This window comes from Athene cunicularia (genome assembly GCF_003259725.1).
Source record: "Athene cunicularia isolate RWA chromosome 2 unlocalized genomic scaffold, athCun1 chr2_part2, whole genome shotgun sequence".
Taxonomy (NCBI): domain Eukaryota; kingdom Metazoa; phylum Chordata; class Aves; order Strigiformes; family Strigidae; genus Athene; species Athene cunicularia.
Window position 1 is genome coordinate 5,517,602 of NW_020799096.1, and position 22,101 is coordinate 5,539,702.

A 22,101-nucleotide genomic window follows, 5' to 3' on the forward strand; every position below is an offset into this window, starting at 1 on the left:
TGTATAGGCCACCAAATTAATTGCTTTGATGTCATATTTATGCAGGGCCAAAAAAGTTCTTTGGAAACAAATAAAACACACGACCATGCCTCAAAGAGCTTGATCTTCTCTGAAATATATTGGGTTTTGTCAGACACAAGCCCATCTGAAAGGGCATTTTTCCACATGCCCTGAAGAGGTTTGTGTGCTTTATGTTAGACTCTTTGTATTCCCTGAAATGGAAATGTAAATTATCCCCCTGGGACCAAGGGAGAAGACACAACCCTTACAGAAGATGTTGATGCATGAGGCCACCAGGACTAAACTCAGTAAGGTCTAACCCTGTGCAATCTAATGAAGAAGCAAAGTATGGTTTGTAAACACAAGCATGTAAGCCATTCAATTGAGATCCTTTTTTACGGCACGGCCCAAATAGCAGATAGTGGCAGCTGGCACAAAGCAGAAGCAGCTCTCTTGAAATCAGCCTTTACCTTTCAGGGTCTCCTGTACCCCAAGCAGAGCAGGCTGTAAAGCCAGGGCTGTCATGATGTCAAGAACTAGGACTTGAAGTGAGTGGAGGATGGAGGTTTAGCTAGTGATACTACACATCGGGACAGTCAGGCTTTCAGAAAATTTCTCTAAATGTCTTGATAAAAACAGTACAAGTCCCAAATTCCTGAGTGTGTCTTCTGTTAGCCTTATCCCACCTCCCCATCTCCCCTCCACAAACCAACCTCCATGTACATGTGCCCTGTGCTACCTGGGGGTTCAGGAGCCCCATCACCTGCCCACTGCTTCAACTTGCATTCACTTGCCATGGACCGTTACCAAGGCTCTCAAAGGGCTGTGGTCCATCCAAGTTGATACAGAGCTGAAACAGAAATGGGGAGTGCTGTGAGGTATGGCAATTTGCTTGCTATGTGGCAACCTGCTTGTAAGAACATTAAGATCAGATAGGTGTTTTACTTCAGTATGTGTACTGCTTCTTCTACCTTTCCTATGATTCTTTTTTTTTCCCCTTGAGACAATCCTGGAACAAATGTTGCAGATCTACATATTGTACAAGAAGAACCTGAACATGCCCTACACAGGAGAAGCTGAAAGCATTAAACTGCTCAGTTAAAAAATAATTATCAGGCATTATCCCATGATAAAGACTCCAGAGATAACTTCTGTTAAGACTGCTGTTGTTTGAACATGTGGTAGGACACACATGGTTAGTCACATTAAGTTGAAAAAACTGACTTACAAAAAAATAAGCAGGGAGTTTACAGCCTCTCAGGCCTTTTGAGAAGAGGTGAAACACTTGGCATTGAAAAGCCTCCAATATAGTAGGTCATTCCTTGAGGGGATGCTGAAGATTAAGCTGTAAGGTATCTGTATCAGATCTCTGTCTTTTATGTTTCAGCACAGGATTATCATATCAGCAGGATCTGTCTGTAGCTGAAATTCAGGAATACCACTGTTGTCCCAGGGGGATCCTTAGGACTTTCAAAGAATATTTGCCTTGCAAGGTTTTATAGGAGAACTGCAGCACTAACTCCTATTTTTATTAAACATTCTTAATCAGTTGGAAATGAAATAGCAAAATCTAGCCTGCCCTTCTGGTCATTGTTCAACAGCAAATCATGAAGCTCTGCAAATCCCCTCTTTGTTCCTTGACTGTGGACATCAGCTGAAAGATAGACCTCTTCAGCTTCCTCCTTCCTGAGTTAATTCCTAAAAGAAAGGGAAGAAGACTAAAGCGAAAGCCTGCAAAGCACTTTACAACCCCAAAAGTTATTATTTGCAGTAGAGCTAAGTAGCAGATAAAGGCATTTTATTGAGGATAATAGATACTTCTGATGCTGTCATCCAGTACATTTCTAGTTTATGTTGCTGTGTGCACTCTTGGAAATAAATTCCCCTTTTAGCTTTGTAAAGATTGTGGAGAAATTACTTGTTATTGAAATAGTTCTGCAGCCAAATATGAGGTTTCTTGAACACTAATTTTTGGAAGGGAAGGAAAGCCTAGTGATACACACCATTAAATTAAAAACACATGGCACCATGTAAGTAACCTGGAAGGAGCTTAAATTAAAACAAAAAATCAAGTGAAGACAGGTTTTCTATCTCTTGCTAGGGTAAGTAACTCAGACTCTTCCGAACAAGAACACAAACTTTTGTCCTTTTTACTGCCAAGCCTCTTTGCTACTTCTACTCCATCCCACCCTCCATAGTCCCATAAAAGTAATATTCTGTGAGTGTGTGACTTGCTGAGAGGAACTGGTTAGCCAAATATGCCTCCAGCATTGATACAGGTCAATTATTCGACAGCAAGCAGGGCTTGCTGACTTTCATCTAAGTAGTTAAGACCAGTTAAAGTGAAAATGTGTCACTATAGTTGTATTAGAGAAAGAACACGATGAAAGTAAAAGGGTGAGTCCACGTACAGTACATATATCTAAAATCTACACAAATACATATGTTTTCGCTGACATATTTAAAAGTGTGTTCCTGTTGGTAAATCCATGAGGAAGATTTTCTTTGAACAAAATTTCTCTAGTAATCTGGACCAATCTTGAGATAAAATGTATACTCTAAGATGTATACTCTAAGACTTTTGTCCATACACATCTGAGCTATTTTCTCCCTAGATTCTAACTATAGAGCACTTCTGTACTAACCACAGCACTTGTTTACCTGGGATAGCATTGTTAAGGGCATGAGTCATTGGCCATTAATGCGCTTGGAAACACACTATGTGAATGGCCAAGCACTCTGTAGCCCATGTAGCAAAATGTTATGTGCCCTACTATTTGGTCACAGTTCTGAATATTGCTCTTCTAGACAAATTGTAGCTGATTTTGTTATTTGGGTTTGGGTTGTTTTTTTTAAACTCCTTCTATATCTTTAACAGTGTGCTATGATATATTTAACCCACTGACTGCTTTAGCAGTTTTCTGAAAATCAGAACAATTTGTTTGAAACCTTTTCAGGCTAAAACCCAGAATGATTAATTCTGTTTCCCAAAGAAGAATCTCTAGCCCCTTGACTTGATTGCATCAGTGGTCGGTGAGCTAAAATACATGAGGACTCACCGGAAAGTATAAATGACGTAGTGTCCAAAAACTGCAATGAAATCACAAGCCCACATCATCTTTAAAGATTTTGTGGTTAGTGACTTGCCCTCCCTACAGCTGCTTGCTCTGAGGAGGAGTTTTACAGAGGCAGTTGTAATAACACCAAATACAAAATAAGAGTTGTAGATCATAGAAGGGACTTAGGCTTTGGGGCAAATTCACAAGACTGGGCCTAAACCCAAACCAAACTCTACTTCTTCCTGAACAGACAGTTGTCCCGTTCCAGGTGTGCACATCCACACAGTCTTCCAACTGTGGAGCACAAGATCTACTGAGAAATGCCTGTCCCGTCTTTAAAGTCTCTGGTGGCAACTCTGCAGAGTTGGATTTAAGAGCTCTGGAGAGTTTGGACAATAGTTTTTCCTTGTTTTATAAACAACACTTTCTAAACATGGTAGAAAAGAGATTTTTCTTCTGCTTATTTTTTTTTGTTTATCAATTTAGAGCTGAAACCAAATACTGCCACCTCCCATGTGCTGTTCTGGATTAAGATTTCTTCACCTTTTTTGTCAGTGGAAGCAATTTAATACCATTTTTATTTTGACTGCAGCAGTATTTTATACACTACTTTTCCAATAAAATCGTGTACAGCACCTGCACTACAGTAAAATAACATGCATCTTGTTTAAAACTGTTCCCCTCCAAGGATTGAGTAAGTGGGATATTGTCTGATAAACTGTTTGTAATATCATGTACAGCCGAAAAAAACACCCCAGCTGGTGAGGCTGAGGTGGGTATAGAAGCAAGGGTTACTTGCCATCACTAAGGTGCTGATCACCCTCCTCGGCCTGGCTGGTGCTGTCATGTAGTGGCTGCAGCTGAGGGAAGCTCATTAGTTCCATTTGTAGGTTTCATTTAAGGGTTTTCCCTTTGACAGCAAGGCTGTGGCACAGTGGTAGGTATTAGTGAGCCCACAGGAGAATTGTGCTGGATATGCTTCAAGCTACAAGTTAGGCTGTTAGTTCTTTAATTAACCTTGGGTTATAGGGAATTGCTGTAAAAGGGTCCACAAGTTTCCAAGCTAAGGTTTCTTCCCATAAAGCCACCCCTTCCTGAAAATGAAATAAGATATTTTCACTAAGGGTTGGTTTTTTTTTCCCCTCTTCTATTATTGGAGCAGGGTATTGAAGCAGGACCAAAGTTACCAAAACACTATAACCCCCAGGAGGTTAAAGAGCCAAACTTTTTCAAACTATTGCTAACACCACCAGCCCCATTTATTCTAAATTGAAAGGAATTAATGGTATTTTTTTTTTCAGTTACAACCATCTTTTTGGCCAAGTTATTGAGAAGGTAGTGAGACCGTGTTGTTTTTTATTAGGAAAAAAATTGTGTTTCAGTCTTAGAGTTGGAAACGTATATTTGTTTGAACAAATGAGGTTGCAGTTAAAGCTAGACATGAAAGCCTCCTGCTACAATTACTCATGGCTTTTCTTTAGATAGGCAAGGGGCATGTTGGTCTATGATCAGATTCAACAGGGTATATTTTTTAAGCATCAGGTTTTGATACGGTTCTGGTAGTTCCCTATGTCATATCACGTTTCTCGTTTCTTACTCCTTGTAAAAGGTACAAATCTAGAAGAGTTTCACAGGCATCCTTCTGAGACACACAAATTGTCCAGTGAGTTGATTCTCTGTGTGCTCTTTAGATTACAGTCTACTGAATGGGGGCTCCTGCTCGCTCTAGTTTCAAATCCCTGCAAAAGCTTTGCAAGTGAGGTTTTCCTCTTGACCCCATACTGTTCAACATTGTATGTACTGCTTACAGTCCAGGGTTGCTTATATTTCAGCAGCTCTTCTTGTATGCATCACAAAATCATAATGTCAGGCTTTCTACCATAAATCTTTCAGTATTGTATTCCTGTGAAGTAGGTAACCAGAATCTCTCCCGTTGCCGTTTTGAGCCTTTGCCAGCCATTTGTAAGGTCTTCTGAAACCTTGCTGTAGAAGGAGCTGCACGCTCAGAATGTGGTTTGAAGTGTGTGGGGGTTTTCCCCCCCAAACATTTTTACCAGCCATGACAGAGAAATTTACTTGTGCATGTGGAAGCTCACTTCTGCCATTCAAAGCTGAATTGTGTTTCTGTGTTTCATTGCATTGTATTTCAAATGGCTGGCCAAGGGACTGGAGAGTGTCCTTTAGAAAGAAGTTGGGTCCAGAAAGCCAATATTTTACTAACAGAGCCAAGAAATCTTTGCTCTGCTAACACCCTAAATGAACTCACATATGCTGGCTCTGGTGGTTCTACAGCTCCTCCGACGCTTTATCCAAACTGTGGCTCCATTCGCTCTCGGTGATTGCAGCACCATGGGGCTGTAGCAATGTTAACATTTCCCCTAAATTGTCCCTTATGCTTCTTCTTGGCACAGCATCAGTGCTGCCAACAACAAGAGAAGCACAGAGCCAGAGAAGCCCTCAGCTTCCCCCCCACCCCACACTGGCGTTTTAACATCTAGCCTTGCTCTGAGCTTCTGAAGGTTTATAGCTTGGATGTAACAAGATTGTATTTTTGACAGCTTAACATGATGTGATCTGTTTATTAAATAGAAAGTGCTCTGAGAAGGAAGGGTAACCTCGTTCCTGCCATTTCAGAAGGGGAATTGGCAAGCACCACCCTTGCACGCTAGGCAGCATGGAGGCCTGTCTCTGCAAAGCTGGAGTTGGCAGGAGATGTAAATATACCTCTCCTAGGAAGGGCTAAAATGCAAACTGGAGTGTGACTGCATGGTCACATGTATATTTGTGACCATGCAAAGCACTGAGTTATCTTCAGGACAAGGGACTTAACATCTGCTTTTTAAATCTCTGCGTGTTTGTTATGTCCAGTCCCTCCATAAATATGGGGGTGTTCTCCCACGTCTATAAAAAGACATGAGTCATAATTTTCATAAAGTATGGGATATTTCAAATGTATCAGTTTTTGGGTGTCCCACACAAGACAGCTGGCAGGGCTTAATTTTCACACAGTGGGTGCTAAAAATGAAGCTTTTATTGGTACATTAAAGTTATCCACTCAAAGCAGTGGTTACTTTGCCAGTCTTCTGTCCATGAGGGTATATAATATCATGTAAAGCTCAGTCAATTGTCTTACTAGTATTTATTTTTGGAGCCGGTGCTAAGTCAATTAAAAAAGGTAGATTAATGCCACCTTCATTTGATCAAGTAAAAGTACTGAGCAAAGTCCCTGCCCTACTTTGAATAAACGCCACACATTCCTCCTGGAAGAAAAAAGACATTCCTTCCCTGTAGTGCCTTGTTCGAGTAAGCTTTCTCCTATGCTATTGATAATGCTGATGAAGACATGTTAGTGACCTTTTTTAATGCATTTATTTTAACAGACAAATTTTGGTATTGTCGACTTTCACCTAATCACAAGGTCTTGCACTATGGAGACTTGGAAGAAAGTCCCCAGGGAGAAGTCCCCCATGATTCCTTGCAAGATAAATGTAAGTCATGCACAAAGATTGTGCTACTTTTGCTTCTTTTATGCTAGTTCCTCTTTATAACTTGTAATAGATTTCTCCTAACACAGGACACTATCAACAGCTCTGTTTACAGAGCGAGCACAGTTCATTTTCATTGCTCATCTAACTGCAGCTGTGAAATGAAAATACTTGGACATATTCAGAAGCCCTTCCTGTCCACAGAGACAGATGTTTCTTCTGTGGCAAACATTCTAGTGACTGGAGGAGAAAACTGTGGCAGGCAGAGGTCTTTTTCATTAATGTGAGGAGTGGACTTAAAGATGACACATTGCTGTGAACAGTATTGAGAGCATTTCACCATTACTGTGTACCCAGCTGGGAGAGGACATGCCCCTGTGACAACTCCTACCAGGGGATCTATTGCGATATTTTTATGGATAAAAGTAATTTAGGGGGCCTTCAGAAAAATCATACTCTTGTGATAATTTCTTCTTCGGCTTTCAACGTGAGTTGTAGAGGTTTAACTTGCAATACTGGGAAAGTTTTTTATGGTAACAGAAATAATGACCAGCATAGTTCTGTCACCAGAAAGTGACTTCAAGAAATCAAGCACTGAATAATGATTCATTTCTTTTGTTCTTTTCTGAATCTCCATTAGTAATAAATGCCATTCTTGGCATTATCAAATTAGACACGCTTGTACAAATATTTCAGTTGGTAGCTCCACTTTGTTCGTGGAATGACAGAAAGACTAATTCTTCAGAAGTTGGAAAATTTTCCAGACTGAAAATTGAGAAAGAAGGAAATCAGTAATTTAAACTTTCCTGTATATTAGTAAAACAATTGTTTCTCTTTTCTGTTTCCCCAACCTGTCTCCAGTCAGCACTTTTTAAGATTTCAAAGTGCTCCCAGACACAGGGAAGGAAGGAGGAAGAGCCTGTCTGATGCTGAAGCCCTGGCAGTTTGCAGTCACATTCCCTTGTTTTCATTGCCTTACAGATTGCCTCAAGGATATTTCTCGCTCTTACTGCAGTCTTGGCAGAATGTAGGACAGGGGCTCACATTGCTGCATTAGCACTGGAAGAGGCTGTTTTTCTGGATGAGACTTGGAGAAATAGCCCTTGAATGTTACAGTAGCATCAGAATGACAGAAGAAGAGTGAAGGTCACAACTGCAGGCACAGTTATGAGACCAGCAGTTCCCGGATTTTGCTTTGAGCACGCTTCCACGCTCAAACCCCTGACTGGCTTCATCTTGCATTTGCATTTTCCATAGGCTCTTGAGCCTCCTCAGGAATGTCAGATTCCCATGGGGATAGAAATCTTCTACTTCAGAAACCATTGGGCCAGACCCACATGTTCCCTGTGCATGCCTGCTGGCAGAGCAGATACTGATGCAATTTGAGAAAGATAACGGTTATTTCATCAGTATTTTAGGTTTTCAGCCTATGAAGGATATGAGGTTTACCACAGTGCCACCCACATTAGAGTTTAATTAAACAGAGTTGAGAATAGTTGAAAAGATACAAGCTTATAAAGTGGCACTACTGTTCAAGATGCATCAGGCCAGACTGGCTTGGGAATTTCCCAAAACATTTTCCAGAAATATTCTAGTGTTCTTTGGATTGACGTATATTGAATTTTGAACTATTGCAATCTGAATACAATGACCAGATTGTCAGCAGTTGGGAGCAAGTCAACAGATGAAAGAGAATAGGTGGGTTAGAAAATGAAGGACCGAGAGAAGCAGCATAGGGCATATTGTGTACTACTTGCCAAGCTTGAGTAACTGGTGCCTATCTCCAAAAATCAGTGTGGGGGGTTTTAACCTTTTCACTTCTGTGAATGTCACCCCTCTCTTCAGGCTGGCAGCCAACAAGCTGTGCAGACTCCAGCTGGGACAGGAAACAGCTGCCCTCTTTCTCAGGGCTTTATCTGTTGTGAGCACATCACAACTGTGCTCACACCCTCCAGCATCTTGTCGTCAGCTTCTGATACTGTCTGAAGTCTTTGATTCTATTTTTTCAAAGGAAGGAATAAGCCAAGTTCCAGATAAATAAAAATCAGGATGTCACATCAGCCTGTGATCTCCCATAGTAACTGTATTCCAGATCACAAAGATCAAGCATATGAAATTTGCAGAAAAAACCTTTTTGATTGGGAGATCTAACTTGAGAAAACTCTACCTTATGCAAGCAAATAAATTGTTTTTCTAAGCATCTTCAGCAAATGGCAAGAATTCTTTCTTATTAAGAAGACCTTTCTACCATAGATGCGGTCAGGTATCTCCTTTAGTTCCCAGTTTGTCCTAGCTCGCTCTCTCCTCTTGAAAATACCTCTTCTTGACCAAAAAGTAGAGTAGTGTCAGAGACATGTTATCAGGGACACAGCATGAAATACTGAGACTAAAGGCAGGAGAGGTTTAATAGTTAAGGGCCAAGTAACTTCCATTTCTTTTAGTTTTCCATACAAAAAAAGTCCTTATGTCTATTATATCCCATGCTATCCATTTGACCATGGCGCTGAGGTAATCTGTAATAAAATATATAGTGTGGCTGTACCCAGTAGACGAGAAAATGCATTTCTCCTCTCCAGTATTTCCATTAGAGTTTGTAGAGAACTGGGCAGTAACAGATTTTTCATATTATTACGCTTCTCTATATTTATTATGCTTTTCTGCACCCACAAGGATAATGGATTATTTATAGATTGTAGAAACTGTCACACACTGACCATATTGTATTGTGGAGCATATAGATCCTCCGTAATGTAGTTACTGTTGGAAAATTGACTTCTACTTGAAACTCACAGAAATTTATCTTTATTTTTTAGTCACCTCTGTAAGTGAGTCTTGAGTGGCAGCAGCTTCCAATATTTTTTTCTTACCTTTTTTTTTTCAGTGATTTCTGATCATTTCACATTTTAAAGCAATTGGAATGGGACATCATAAACTGTAGTAGTCCTTATTCCTGTTAGTAGCAGAAAGAGACTAAACTGCTGATGTGAGTGAAAGAAAAAACTATTTGAAAAATTCATACAGGCGTTAATAGAAGGACAACAGCATTGAGTGAGGTAGTGTCCAGCTTGCCCAGCATCCTCCCTCCAGCAGAGACTTTACCTGGATGCCTAGGAAAGAGCAACAACAGGACAGACGTACTACTTCAGTAAGGCAGAAAACAGTATGTGTTTTCTAGATACGTGAATATACATAAAAACTGTCCAGACACAGGTACATATCTATATGAAACACTGTTACCCAAAGTAGTCTCAACAGGCAAGAAAAGCATACTCAGATATTTATCCAGATGCCTGAAGTTTTGTCAACTCACTGATTCCTATTTTAGTTGTTTTCTTCCAGTTTTCTTACAACAGGCTGGAAATGGCAAAGGAGGTGGCAATTTTAACACATTAGTCTTGCCTCCTTTCAGACTGTAGCTTCTACACACCTTGGTTATAACTAATTTTCTGGTTTTTGCTTTTGTTTCTTTATAATGCAGTGCCAGTGGCAGATATAAAAGCTGTTGTGACTGGGAAAGACTGCCCTCACATGAAGGAGAAAGGAGCTCTTAAACAAAACAAGGTATGGTTCTCAAATTGTTATAAACATGCACCCTGCCGAATACAAAGCTTGTCAACTCGACCTTCCCTGAAATAATACAGGCATTTTTCATTCCAGTCTACCACATTTCTGTGCATGCACACACACCTTTTTTTTTCACCTCAGACCATGTGAGTTAAATTATTGAGACAGCCTACCCTCCTTTACACAGATTTCATGGCAGATGTGCATTGTGAATACGCCCAGAGCACATTAGGAGTGTCTTTAGTAGTGATGTCTTCTACCTCTAAAGCAAAGCAGTTTTGACTGCTGCTATAGAGCAGACTAGCAGTGACTTGATACCTGCTCCTATATTGTCTCTGATAAATAAATAGTTTGTTCCAGGTGTATTCTCTGATGAGCTCATGCTCAGTGAAGAGTGGCACATGCCAAAATTGCAATTAATGTCCAGTTGATGATACCTTCAGGTCCAGTCAGGTAGACAAACAACTTCCAACAAAAGGACGTGACGTAAATGTTGGGCAGTTAATGAGCTATATAAGGATGTGTTCAGCAGTGCATTTGGGAAAAAATGTGTAGGAGACAATGGTCACCTTAAATTAGATTTATGCTACCTTTCAGAGTTTCAGGTCAAGAACTATACACTGACGGTAGGACTCAAATTGTACAGTGACAGAATCTTGCAGAGTTTTTGTTAGTAAGAATTGCCACCACAGCAAGAAGCAATTGAGTTACTAGCAAAGTCTGACATCTTTAGTGGTGAAGGTCTTCATACCATATTGTAGAGGTATATTCATAAGTTTTCTAGCAGGTCATGCTGTCTGACCTTACAAGAAAGAGTGCAACTCTAATGATGTGGTTCCAGGTCGGAGTGAACAGCCTGAGGTCTGGGAACCATATCAGAGGATTTGAATCGGAATTTCTAGTTACCTGAAACAGAGAAATTTTGGGTCCAACAAGAAAGAGATTTCAATGGACAAAATAGTGAAGAGTTCCTGCTTCAAAACTTCAAAAGTGAAATGCATGCATGTAGTGTTCAGACATATGCTGGAAAAAACAGTGATGGGAACCATAGAGAACTTTTCTTAACTATAGGCAGATACACAGAACATCTCAAGTATTCTTTTCATCTCTTTCTCATACAAATGAATTGCTTTAAGTCTATCAGGATACAGTCATCAACTTTCAGCATTGGCTTTACATGATGAGAAATTAAAAAGTCAAGCCAAGCGAGGAAAAAAATAAATCCCAAGAGTATTTTTCCTTTTGATTTTCTGAATTGGGGCACTAACACACACATGGACACAATAGATTGCACACAACTCCTACCTCATGTTACAGCTGAACCATCAACAGCATTTGGCTGGGGCATTTATATGATACATGTAAAGTATTTTTAGTGCTTCCTTGTCTTAGCACTCATATGTCCACAGAAAAAGGAAAGATAGGAAGATGGAAAGCAGTGGGTGGCAGTGATGGAAATGTGTCATCTTTATGGAGCAGTAATGTCTAGATAGTGTTTAATGCTAAACAGCAATGCTGTAGATCAGTTTGTCCTCAGCTGTCAGCATCGCCCCGTTTCCTCACGTAAAATTGCTTTGGACTGGCATAAAACTTCTGGCTGAGAATGTGAACATCAGGAGTTGATAGGTAGCATGGCTGCATCCATGTCTGGAGCGTTCCATTTGTGACCCAGACAATAAAAATGTTAATGTTTTTATTATTTCCAATGTGGTCTTGGTTTGTTGTTTGGTTTTTTTAATTTATTTTTCTTCCTTTATTCCTTGTTTCTTCCCCCAGGAATCACAGAATTTGTGAAATTAGTTGTCAATCAAACTGTCATGCGCAATATTGCAATTACTTAACTGACATCATAGGAATAACATATCATTGTTTGTGCAGTACAAAGTTAATGTGGACAACAACATGAAAATTAAAATAAAAAAACAAGCCAAACACAGAATGCAGTTTGGCTGAGATTGGTGAAAGGCTTCACTTCCTGAAATTTCACAATCGATGATATATTTTTTAAGAGGCCTTTTCATCACGCGCTTTCTTTTTACATATATAATGACCACCTTGATATTTATTCATTGGCAGAAAAGAAAATTGAATGGCAGAATGCCACTGCTATGAACATAGCTGGAATTGGCAGAATGTCCATAACAAAGGCTTCAGCGTCTCTTCATTTGCTAGCACATGGCTGTTATTCTTACAGCGGGACCATTTAGAAATAAATAATAGTTAAACTGAATTGAAATTTGCATGCATATGAAGCTGGAACAACTTGATAGGACCAGACCTGAATCCTTTGTTGTTCATCTTGCTTGTGTTTTTAAATTAGGTTTAATTTTAAAGTCCTCATTTCTGTCTCTCAAGTAATATTAATGAATTTCAAGGAAATGAAATATATTAGATTTTGCAGCCTTCAAAACAAAGCATGAAAGAAGAATTTGGAAAAAAACATTGCCATGTATTTCTAAGTGTTCTTCTATCTCTCTTTATTTGCTGATATGGCAGGCTTCAAGCTTGGTGCCTTTTTAGTCAGCAGAAATGGTTCTGCTCACTTCCCTATTGAATGCTTTTCTCTTTCATGTTGGTTGAACAAGTTCCCTGCCACTTCATGTATCGATAGTTCTCAGGGAGGGGGATCTTCTGGCTCTGGCAGGCAAACTTAACATGGCTGTGATCTCAGCCTTCAGCAAAGACATGGGCATTTTGAGGCTGTTGATGACAGTAGGCAGAGAGTAGTGAGGTCAGTCCAGGTGCATGGGATCACACAGCTATAGGCACCTAAAATGCCTGCTTGTCAAAAATGGCTTGTCTCTGGCCCATGTGAGGGGCCAGTGCAGGCCTGGGGACAGAGAAGCTCTAGGCGTGGGAGAGCAAGCGGATTCCCCTCTCACCCCCTACAACAGCTTTCCTTGCAGAGTTGAAACCGAGGAGTGGGAAGTGTCCAGCCAGCATGTGCAAAGTCTCATGTTCCCTGTTTTCAGTGAAGCTCAACAGAGGCATGTCATGGGTCCCAGTACCCATTACCTTTGACAAGCATCGAGGTGAGGGCAGGGGTCTGAAATGGGCAAGGGCAGAAAGGATTAGGAGTGACAAGGGAGTAAGTACAGCAGATTGAGGTGGGGGAAGAAGGCGGCAAAACAAAGAGGAGAGGAGCAGGCTGGAAGGAACTGGGAGAGAAAAAAGACCAGAGTGTCCTGATTCAGCCATAATAGAGTAAAGTTTTCCCCAGCAGAGAGAGAGGGGGAAGGGATCTCCAGCCGGGTTATTCATACCATGCTGACATCAGGTCCAGGGGCGGAACCTTTTCCTTGCTCCTTGGTGGGTACAGGAGGGAATTTTGCTTTCCATAGACCAGCTAGCGGTATTTCTCTGTATATCGTTTGTCTTGTTCACTGTTATTGCTCTTTATTGTTGTTACCATTGATACTGTTGTTGTTCAGATTGTTCTATCACTCTGTTGTATTAAATTTCTTGTTATTTTAGCCGGGGTCTGTGTCTAACTTCCAGCCCAACCGGCGTGGGTGGGGGAGGGGCAACGGCCACGTGCTCTCTCATCCCGGCAACGATTAAAACTTGCACACAGAGAGAAAAAGAAACTAGTAGAAAAGGCTAGAGTGGAAAAAGACTTTGAGAAAGGTTGAGAAGTAGGACCAGAAGAAGGAGGAAAAAAACACAGATGGCTGATAGACACTGACCGGTTTTCCTTTAGGAATTGCCAGTTCCTCAAAATCACCTGTCATTGATGGGAACGTAACAAATCCAGGTGGGGGTGCCTGACGTGTCAGCCAGCTCAACCACTGAGACCACCATCAGTGTGGAGGGCCAGCTGTCAACTCCAGCTCCTTAGGCTTCCATTTTCCTTGACAGTTAACTGTGCATGAAATGACAGAGATGCTGGCCTCTGGAAGCTGTAATTCTTGAGCCTTTAGTCTTTGGAGCAGCCAGCAAAGAAGACAAACTGGAGCCAGGGCTGCCAAACTCCCACTTACCCCCATAAAGGGAAGCTTGGTGCCCTAAATTTAGCTCTTTCTCATTCTCTGCATGACTGAGAATGACTAAACCCGTGGGTCTCTGGGATATTCCTCTTTCAGGCAGGGATTTTCTCTCCATTTTCTTTCTTTGAGATGACCAAAAACTTTAATCCTTGGAATTTCCCAAGGGACAAATTTTCAAGGGCTAGGCCTATGGGATTGTTTTTGACCTTCATGAAATTCAGGAACATCACAGTAGAGCAGTGATCATTTTTGCAATGATACATTTTTTTCACAGCCTCAGTTGCATGACTTGGCGTGTTCTGTCAGTGGTTTAAAAGACTGCGTGAGGAGATAATACCAGGTTTGTGTGGGCAGAGATAAATTTGTTTCTGTAATGAGGGACATCACTCTTAATAAGGTGTGGCTGAGAGACATGCCTAAAACAAAAAGGCTATGTGAGCCGTCTGTTTGCTGAGTGTACCAGCACTGTTAGTATCTGCAGCTTCCGTGGGGATTTAACACAGACTTCTCTCCTGTGGCCTGGCAACACAGCAAGTTGGATCTAATAACTAAACTCAGGGAAACCAAGAGCATTTCACATAAGAAGCCTGATCTCTGATCGTCCAAGATTATCCGTAAGGATTGCAAGTTTTGGCTCTGCAAGGAGTTAAGGATTGCAATCGGGCTCTGCTTTTAATCACACAAGTTCAAAAGACAAAATAACCCTCGCTGAAATCCAAAGACCTGTGTCTGTTTCAGACCAGGAGATCAGGGATAGAAATCTAGAGCCATGTATATGCTGCAGTCCCCACAGCCAGTTCTTCCATTTTAAAACTTAGTGTAGCAAATCTAAGAAGCCACGCTCTTGCTGCTGGCAGTGCAGGGACTGTTGTCAGCTGAGAGTCAGCAAAGGCAATCAGTATTATGGGCTTAGGAAGCCAAGAGGTGAAAAGAACAGGGCATATGATACAGATCAAAGTAGTTACAAGTCAGCACTCTCCTCTACAGCCAGGTCTTTTTCCAACAGAGTTGTTATATCCGTATCAGCCAGCTTAAAGGTCGTGAAATCCTTGCAGTGGCACTTGTAGCGATGGGTGCAGTAACCATGATAACACAACATCTTTACGTGCTCACTGCTGGCCAGAAATGGTATTTATTCAGATTGGTTGGGTTTCCCCATAGGAACCCAGGTCCAGGTGACCTTTAGGAAAGGTCAGCGCTTAATGAATTCACTTCGACACCTTTGAAATTCCCGATTCAGTGCTGAGGAGGAAAAAGAAGATATTTTTTTCTTTTCCCAAGGTTTATTTGGGTCTTTATGACTAAGTAACCCAGATAGTTCAGTTTGACTGAGGCTGCTGATTCTGGTTCAGGTGGAGAAAAGATTACAGAAATCTCTTGAGTATGAATAATTTAATAGATTTCCAGCAGTGAAAAGACCATAAGTATATACCTGGAGATTAACTGTCCTGGCAAGATTTTTGACACAGAGAATCAAACCTTGGAAAACTGTGCAAATTTAATCTATACAAATTGAAAAAAAAAACCTGTGGGTCTTCATGAAGAGTTTGTTGCAAGTGTACTGTTATGGATTATGTTGGTTTTAGTCTTTGCCTTTGCCTAGCTCAAATCTAAACTCAAATGCTAAAGTAATCCATGACCAAGTGAGCTACAGTCAACACTGAGGGGGTTGAGTTTGTTTTGACTGAAGCATTCATGGTGGGATTTGCTGTGCCAGTCTCTTGCAGTGGTCTGGTACTACTGCAACTTTGGCCAGGCAGGAGATAACCATAACCTATTTTTCCACTTGTTTTGGGGAATAAGTGGTAGGAAGGGCAGACAGCCCTCATATTACTGCCTCCGTCATGTAGCATTAATATATGTTTCTTTGTATTGTTCCAGGAGGTGCTAGAGCTTGCTTTCTCTATATTGTATGACTCAAGTGGCCAGTTGAATTTCATTGCTCCAGACAAGCATGAGGTAAGTCATATTCAGAATACAGAAACTTCTTTGGAGCCCTCTTAGTTGCTTTATGGCAGCAGACAACTTTATAAGAACATAAGAATTGTCACCCAGACAGAGGCTGCAGGTCCATCTAAACCTGTGTCATGTCTCAACAAACTGAAAGCAGAGGGATTAGGATGGGAGCAAGACCTTCTGCAATTTTCATACATATCCTGGGCCACAGAAGGAACATGTTTTGTATTTGTACATCATAGAGCACGTGGGGGTCCAAGTTCAAGACCAGTACTTCTAAGACCTACTCAAATATGAACCATAACTAAGAGAGCTTGGGCAGACTTCACAGTTTCTACAGACCTTGTTCACTATTGCCTAGTGTAGTAAAGATTTCTCCTGGTCTGGTCTACCCTTGAGGATTTTTGCTGTGTGTTCACTTTATTGAACTTTAGTTCAACACCAAAGATTTGTACAGCCAAGCTCTTAAAGAATCCCTGCCATCCTCAGCTCATCTTGGTGATGCCAACATAATCAGGGGAGTTCGTACCATTGCTGGGTTTCAGTTTCAGCCAAAGTCTTGTGTTCTCCAGAATAGCATATCCACTTATTCTTAGTTTCACATTGCTTAAGACCGTTCATGACAGGTGATCATAGAAGGTCCTCTCTATTGCATCTCCACAGGGGGCTGTTTTGCAGTAGGTCTCACTTGTATGAAGACAGTGTAAATACCAATAGCAAAGCACAATGACAGCCTCCTTTCTGCTTCCTTGTCTTACTTGAAAACACAAGGAAATAACATCATTGCCTGTTGGAAGGTCATGGAACTAATTTACCTTATTACATGGAAGCATTGGATGCCTTTCTCTCAAAGAATTTTCAAGTAAATGCAGAATGCACTGTTTTAAAAAGTAAAGAGGGAATAAAGTTTTTCCTTCTTATTTCTAAAGCAATAAGAGTTGGTGTTCCATTTGCACACTTATTTTGTGGTATCACATTTGGTCTCAGTTCAGGACACTGTGTTAAGATGATGAAACATAGAAGGTTGCATTAAACTGTTAGTATATGAAATTGCATTACAGGTGAAGTGTATTTAGTTACATAGCTTCAACATTTGCAATTCTGGATTAAAACCTTCAAATAAATGTTAATTTTAGGAGAGGAAATTAAGTTGTGCTCATTTGGGTTTTCCTAGGGATTAATATTTGAGCGTCATCTTCAAGTATGTTCCTTCCAGAGAAAGTAGCACTTTTTGAACTAAGAGAAAGTAGCACTAAGATCCCAGGCATAATGTGCCATTAGAGCTGTAGGTCTAAGCAAAGCATGATTGTCTTCATCCTCTGAAATGAACATATGTTAGATGCTTTCTGATATAAATTCTCCAGAAACTGAAGTCTAGTCTCTTTCAGCTCATAAAAGCAAATCGTCATGAAAACTGACAATTTTTTCAGCCACTTCTATCTCAGATATAGTCTATGGCTGTAAGTGGATTTTAATGGTCTAAATGTGCAAAAACTGCTACTGCACCCTACTGATGGGCAGTAGCATTGTGAGATGCATGGACCCAATTGCTTGTGATTGTGTTAACACACCTATTAGCCTTAATTTTCTTTTTGATCTTGTGCTGCTTCTTTGAAACAAAATTAATATGTTCAGAAAAACAGCCAGAGGCAGCAGTCTCTGCTGCTACTTGACAGTTCCCAAGTGAACGTTTTCAAAAGGGCTTCTCACTTCCTCTGTACTTTTCCATGGCCTACAGAAGAGCGAATTGTAATTAAAACAAAAAGTACAAATGTTCAGAGGAAGCACCCAAAAGGAAAGGCAAGTTGCATGTTATGAAGCCCAGGACTCTTCATCAAAGTAACTGGGGTGCTTGTCAATAGAAGTGCTAGTTTAGCCGTGTTGTCAACTTGGGAGATTTGATGGGTCATATCTCAAGATTTGGAAGGCTTTGTGTGAAGCACCAGGAATGATGTTAGTACGTGACAATTTCAAGTCAGACTTACAGGGGTTTTTCAAGTACTTCTACAGTCCTCATGATTGTAGAGTGAGGTTTGAACATGAGAATTGAGTGTATCCTAAAACCAAAAATTGAATTAGGATCATAGGATGATTTAGGTTATAAGGAACCCTGAGGGTGGCCCCAATTTAACATCCTCCTCAAAACAGGTCAGTGATGAGCTCAGATTACTTGGGGCTGCATCCAAATGGATGGAGCCTGCACAACCTTTGTGGTTGTTTGGTTCCACTGACTTGATTCCCAAAGTTTTTCTTTAATAAAAATCTCATTACTGAACTAATATTGTTGAGTTTTGGACCTCATTCTTGCACACTTGTTTGGCAATACCCTTAGCCATCTGTTGGAACTTACTGCTAGCCAGAGGATTCAGCACTGAGAGATCACTCCATCGTATTTGTTTTTCATTTAAATACTAATAGCTGGTTTCAAGTACATAGCAAAAAGGTGGATTAATCTTATCCTTGATTTTTGACAGAGAAACTGATGAGGGAGGCTATAATTAGGTTTCACTGGAGTTTTATGAAAATGAATCTGTAGTAAATTAATTTTTCAGTGGCTCTTAGTCTGTTTTGCATATTAAAAAGAAAAAAGCTTCTGAATGAATGCCTCTGTTTTTCCACCATCTCATTAGGATTTCTCTCTGCTCAAAATGTACAGGAGTTTAATTAGATGCACTTGCCAATATGGAGATTAGAGAGGAAGCCCCTTTTCCAGGCCATTGCACACATCTGAATTGTAGCCAGACTTTGGTTTCTGTGGGTCCTGAATGAGTTATATCTGGAAGAGGAGAGAACTGCAGTTCTGCTTTCTGGCTCTCTGGGATTCCTCCCCAGAGAAAGTGTTGGCCACACTCACTGTGCAGGTGATGGACAGTTTACGTCAGGGGCTGCATCTGTTCAATGGATGCTCTGCAGTTCTGTAACCTGAGCAGAGCCTTTTGCCTTTCTGTTCCTTTCCTCATAGTGAATTCCGGAAAATTTCTTTTCCGAAGAAAGATTTCAAGTCCTTGAAATCTGAAAAAAAAAATATAGTGTGTTCAAAAATAATTACATTTCTAAGATAGATTCTTTCTCTTCCTGATGTTCTGTGTACACTCCACAAAAAGCGCATTCTTTAAAAGTCTTCAGTGACACACTTTGTCAGCCTAGAATAGGCAGGCTAAGTTGTTTATTTAGTACTTGTTAGCAGGACAGTCTGAATCCTAAAGTCTCTTCTATATAGCTAATCTCATATTAAAGCTGCAGTTTGGTTTACTGACACCCTGGGTGAAATCCTAGCTGTGCTACTGTTTTGTCACTGACTTAAATGGGTCGGATTTCACTTTGGATGTTGAAGTGTGTTAACCATCCTTTTTTTAAAAATATGCCCTTTTTCTAGATTAAGACATACCCCAAGAGGGGTTTTTCTCTCTCTTCCATTAAAATAATCCTCATTTCTGCTGTAGGATGAAGTCAACCGTGGCTATCTTTAAACTTGGCGGTATCATGTAGCAAATGGTCAGCTAAATTTAAAATCCATTTTTTTGGCATGAAATCTAGCAGAAGTATATGTAAGATAAAAATGCAGTTACGGTTGATTTAATTTTTCCCTGCAAACTAGGACACAAGTTCATGATTGAAATCTTTATTTTTAGATTATAGCATTTGAGTACTTCTGTTCATAGTTGAATAAATGGCTTGTAGTAGTAAATGGAAGTGACTTACTTGATAGAAGTTGACTCTAGATCACCAATCTCCCTTGGGTTTGTTGCTTATTTAAAATGGTTATTCAACCCATGTTTATCACAAGCTGTCAGCTGTTGGGAAAGATGGCTTTTCCTATTATGAAAAAGCTAACAGTAAGGAAGGAGTTTTAGAGGCCAGTTCAGCATTGGCAGCATTTAGAATTACACCAGGTAACCTTGCATTTAATTTTCCTGAAGGACACAACATTGACTGACTGTGGTTTTCACAATATGTCATTTTGTGTAAAATAGTGCTAAAGTAGGCATAGATATGTAAGTGAGAGCCTGTCTTTGTGTATGTCAGTTGTAGGTTAGTCAGTAGGTTAGTCTATAGGAAAGCAAACCACAATAGAATTAGATAGTTGGTACAGGATTTCTTACACAAAATGTTGAGAATGATTTGGGGTGGGATTCGGTTTGGTGTAAGATAATCAGGGGTTTTCTGTAAGTACTGGGGAAAGAGAAAGGGGGGGGAAAGGGAGATATCTCCAGACGTTCATTGTCTTAAGTTGTTCTTTCTCCTACAACCATTGAAGAATATTCAACAAGAAGGTTGGAGGAGATAGCAAATTGTCAAACAATTAATTACTGTCATTTTCTCCCATTTTTAGGGAATTGTTTTTCCATTTTCTGAGCAGCTCAGTGTAACGTGTCTTCTTCATTGATAAGAGCGAATAAAATGAATCAGCCTCATTTTAGGTCTCTTTGTCCTGTGGGAGCAATAACTGTAAAGAACCAGGGCAGACAAGCAGTTTGTGTACGGAAAGTTGATTAATGATAGTTTTTATCTTTTTCCTGTGCAGTATTGTGTATGGACCGATGGGCTGAACGCCCTCCTTGGGAAGGATATGTTGAGTGACCTAACGCGGAATGACTTAGACACACTGCTCAGCATGGAGATAAAGCTACGCCTCCTTGACTTGGAAAACATACAGATCCCGGATGCTCCCCCACCTATCCCAAAGGAGCCCAGCAACTACGACTTTGTTTATGACTGTAACTGAGGCTGTCACTGAAACTTGCTTCAAAACTGGAAAAAAAAAAAAAAAAAAAAAAAAGAAGAGTGTGAGGAAAAAAAGAAACCCACTTGTGCACCTTGGATTTTGGCTTTGGGGAGGGCTGTAGAAACACTTGCATTCCTCCCTGTTCCCTGCATCCCCTCCTTCCCCATTCCCATCTTCCCATTGTTCATCCAAATCCACATTGCTTTAATTAACTTGTAATTGCAGGCCATTGGCCTTGCTTAAGGCAAAGACTGCCACTAAAGAAGCACCCTCCTGAGGACTTTTTTTACATTTTTAATACTGGAATAGACATTCTTAACTAAAGGACGATGTTATCAAACTGCATGCCTGTGAAACCCACTTGGCAGGGCAGAGGCTTTAACTGGAAGGAGGAGGGAGGTAGGGAGCAGAAGCAGCTACTGTAAGCAGAAGATTTCCCCAGACACTCCCAAGAGTCTGCTCACAACTGAATCCAATGCGATGATGAAAATTGTTAACTGCTTCCCAGTGCTTGCACCATTCGTCACTGTCATTATTCTTTCCACTGTCACCTCGACTCTTGCCACCAGCCTTCACCCAACTGATCAGCTCCCAAAATGGAAAGTCTGCAGGTTTTTGCTGTACCATATGCTGCAATGCTGCAACAGCTTTTAACTTCTTTTCCTCCCAGCTCTTAAATAGCCCCACACTAGCAGATCACTCGCACAAACTGTGTATGAAGCCACTAGTGTGTCCCACCCCTATAGCATTCCCTAAGCCTCAGTTGCCTCTAAAATTGGCTTGTTGCTATTCGAAGTGATTTTTATTTTCTTGGTCCAAAGTTCAACAGTAACTTCCACAAATTTATTACAACTGCCAAACATCCAGGTTTACATTGTTGTCATTGCTACAGTGTTAGAAATTTGCAAGGGATTTCTTTTGTACGGGTTCTAATTTTTTTATTTTATTTTGCCAAACAAATATATTTAATGAAAACTAATTTCATTGTGAGTACTTTTGGGGGACAATATTTTTACTTAATTTCCATTTGGAACATTTGCCCTGAAGGGAAAAAATAATATTTCCCTTCAACTTCACTGTTGAATAAAAATCTGAGTTGTGATGATTCTTGGAACTTTGTTTTTCTTCTGAAGTTGTCTTTTATTCTTTGTGGTTCCTAGCAGTTCTGAAGTGGTTGGTCCAAAGAGGAAAGGGAAAGTGGAACCTTTCTTATCTGCATCTGATTTAATTTACATATTTGTTTGTTTGTGGTGACAGGGATGAGATGCATGGGTACGTGAGCCTTCCTTGTGAGAAGGACCCTTTGTGAAATCCAAAATCACAGC

The 22,101-nt window shown here is 40.5% G+C and overlaps 1 protein-coding gene across 5 annotated transcripts in view; it reads left to right on the plus strand.

The window, feature by feature from the left end:
- The window catches only part of ELMO1 (engulfment and cell motility 1), a 307,238-nt gene extending 285,348 nt beyond the window's left edge, over positions 1-21,890 (plus strand). For all 5 annotated transcript variants that reach the window (XM_026843869.1, XM_026843870.1, XM_026843871.1 and 2 more), the window contains 4 exons: positions 6,440-6,547; positions 10,023-10,105; positions 15,976-16,053; positions 20,576-21,890. In XM_026843869.1, coding sequence (XP_026699670.1) covers positions 6,440-6,547; positions 10,023-10,105; positions 15,976-16,053; positions 20,576-20,776 — 470 coding nt within the window. In that variant the 3' untranslated portion in view covers positions 20,777-21,890. The remainder of the gene's footprint in view (positions 1-6,439; positions 6,548-10,022; positions 10,106-15,975; positions 16,054-20,575) is intronic.
- The last annotated feature ends 211 nt before the right edge of the window (positions 21,891-22,101 follow it).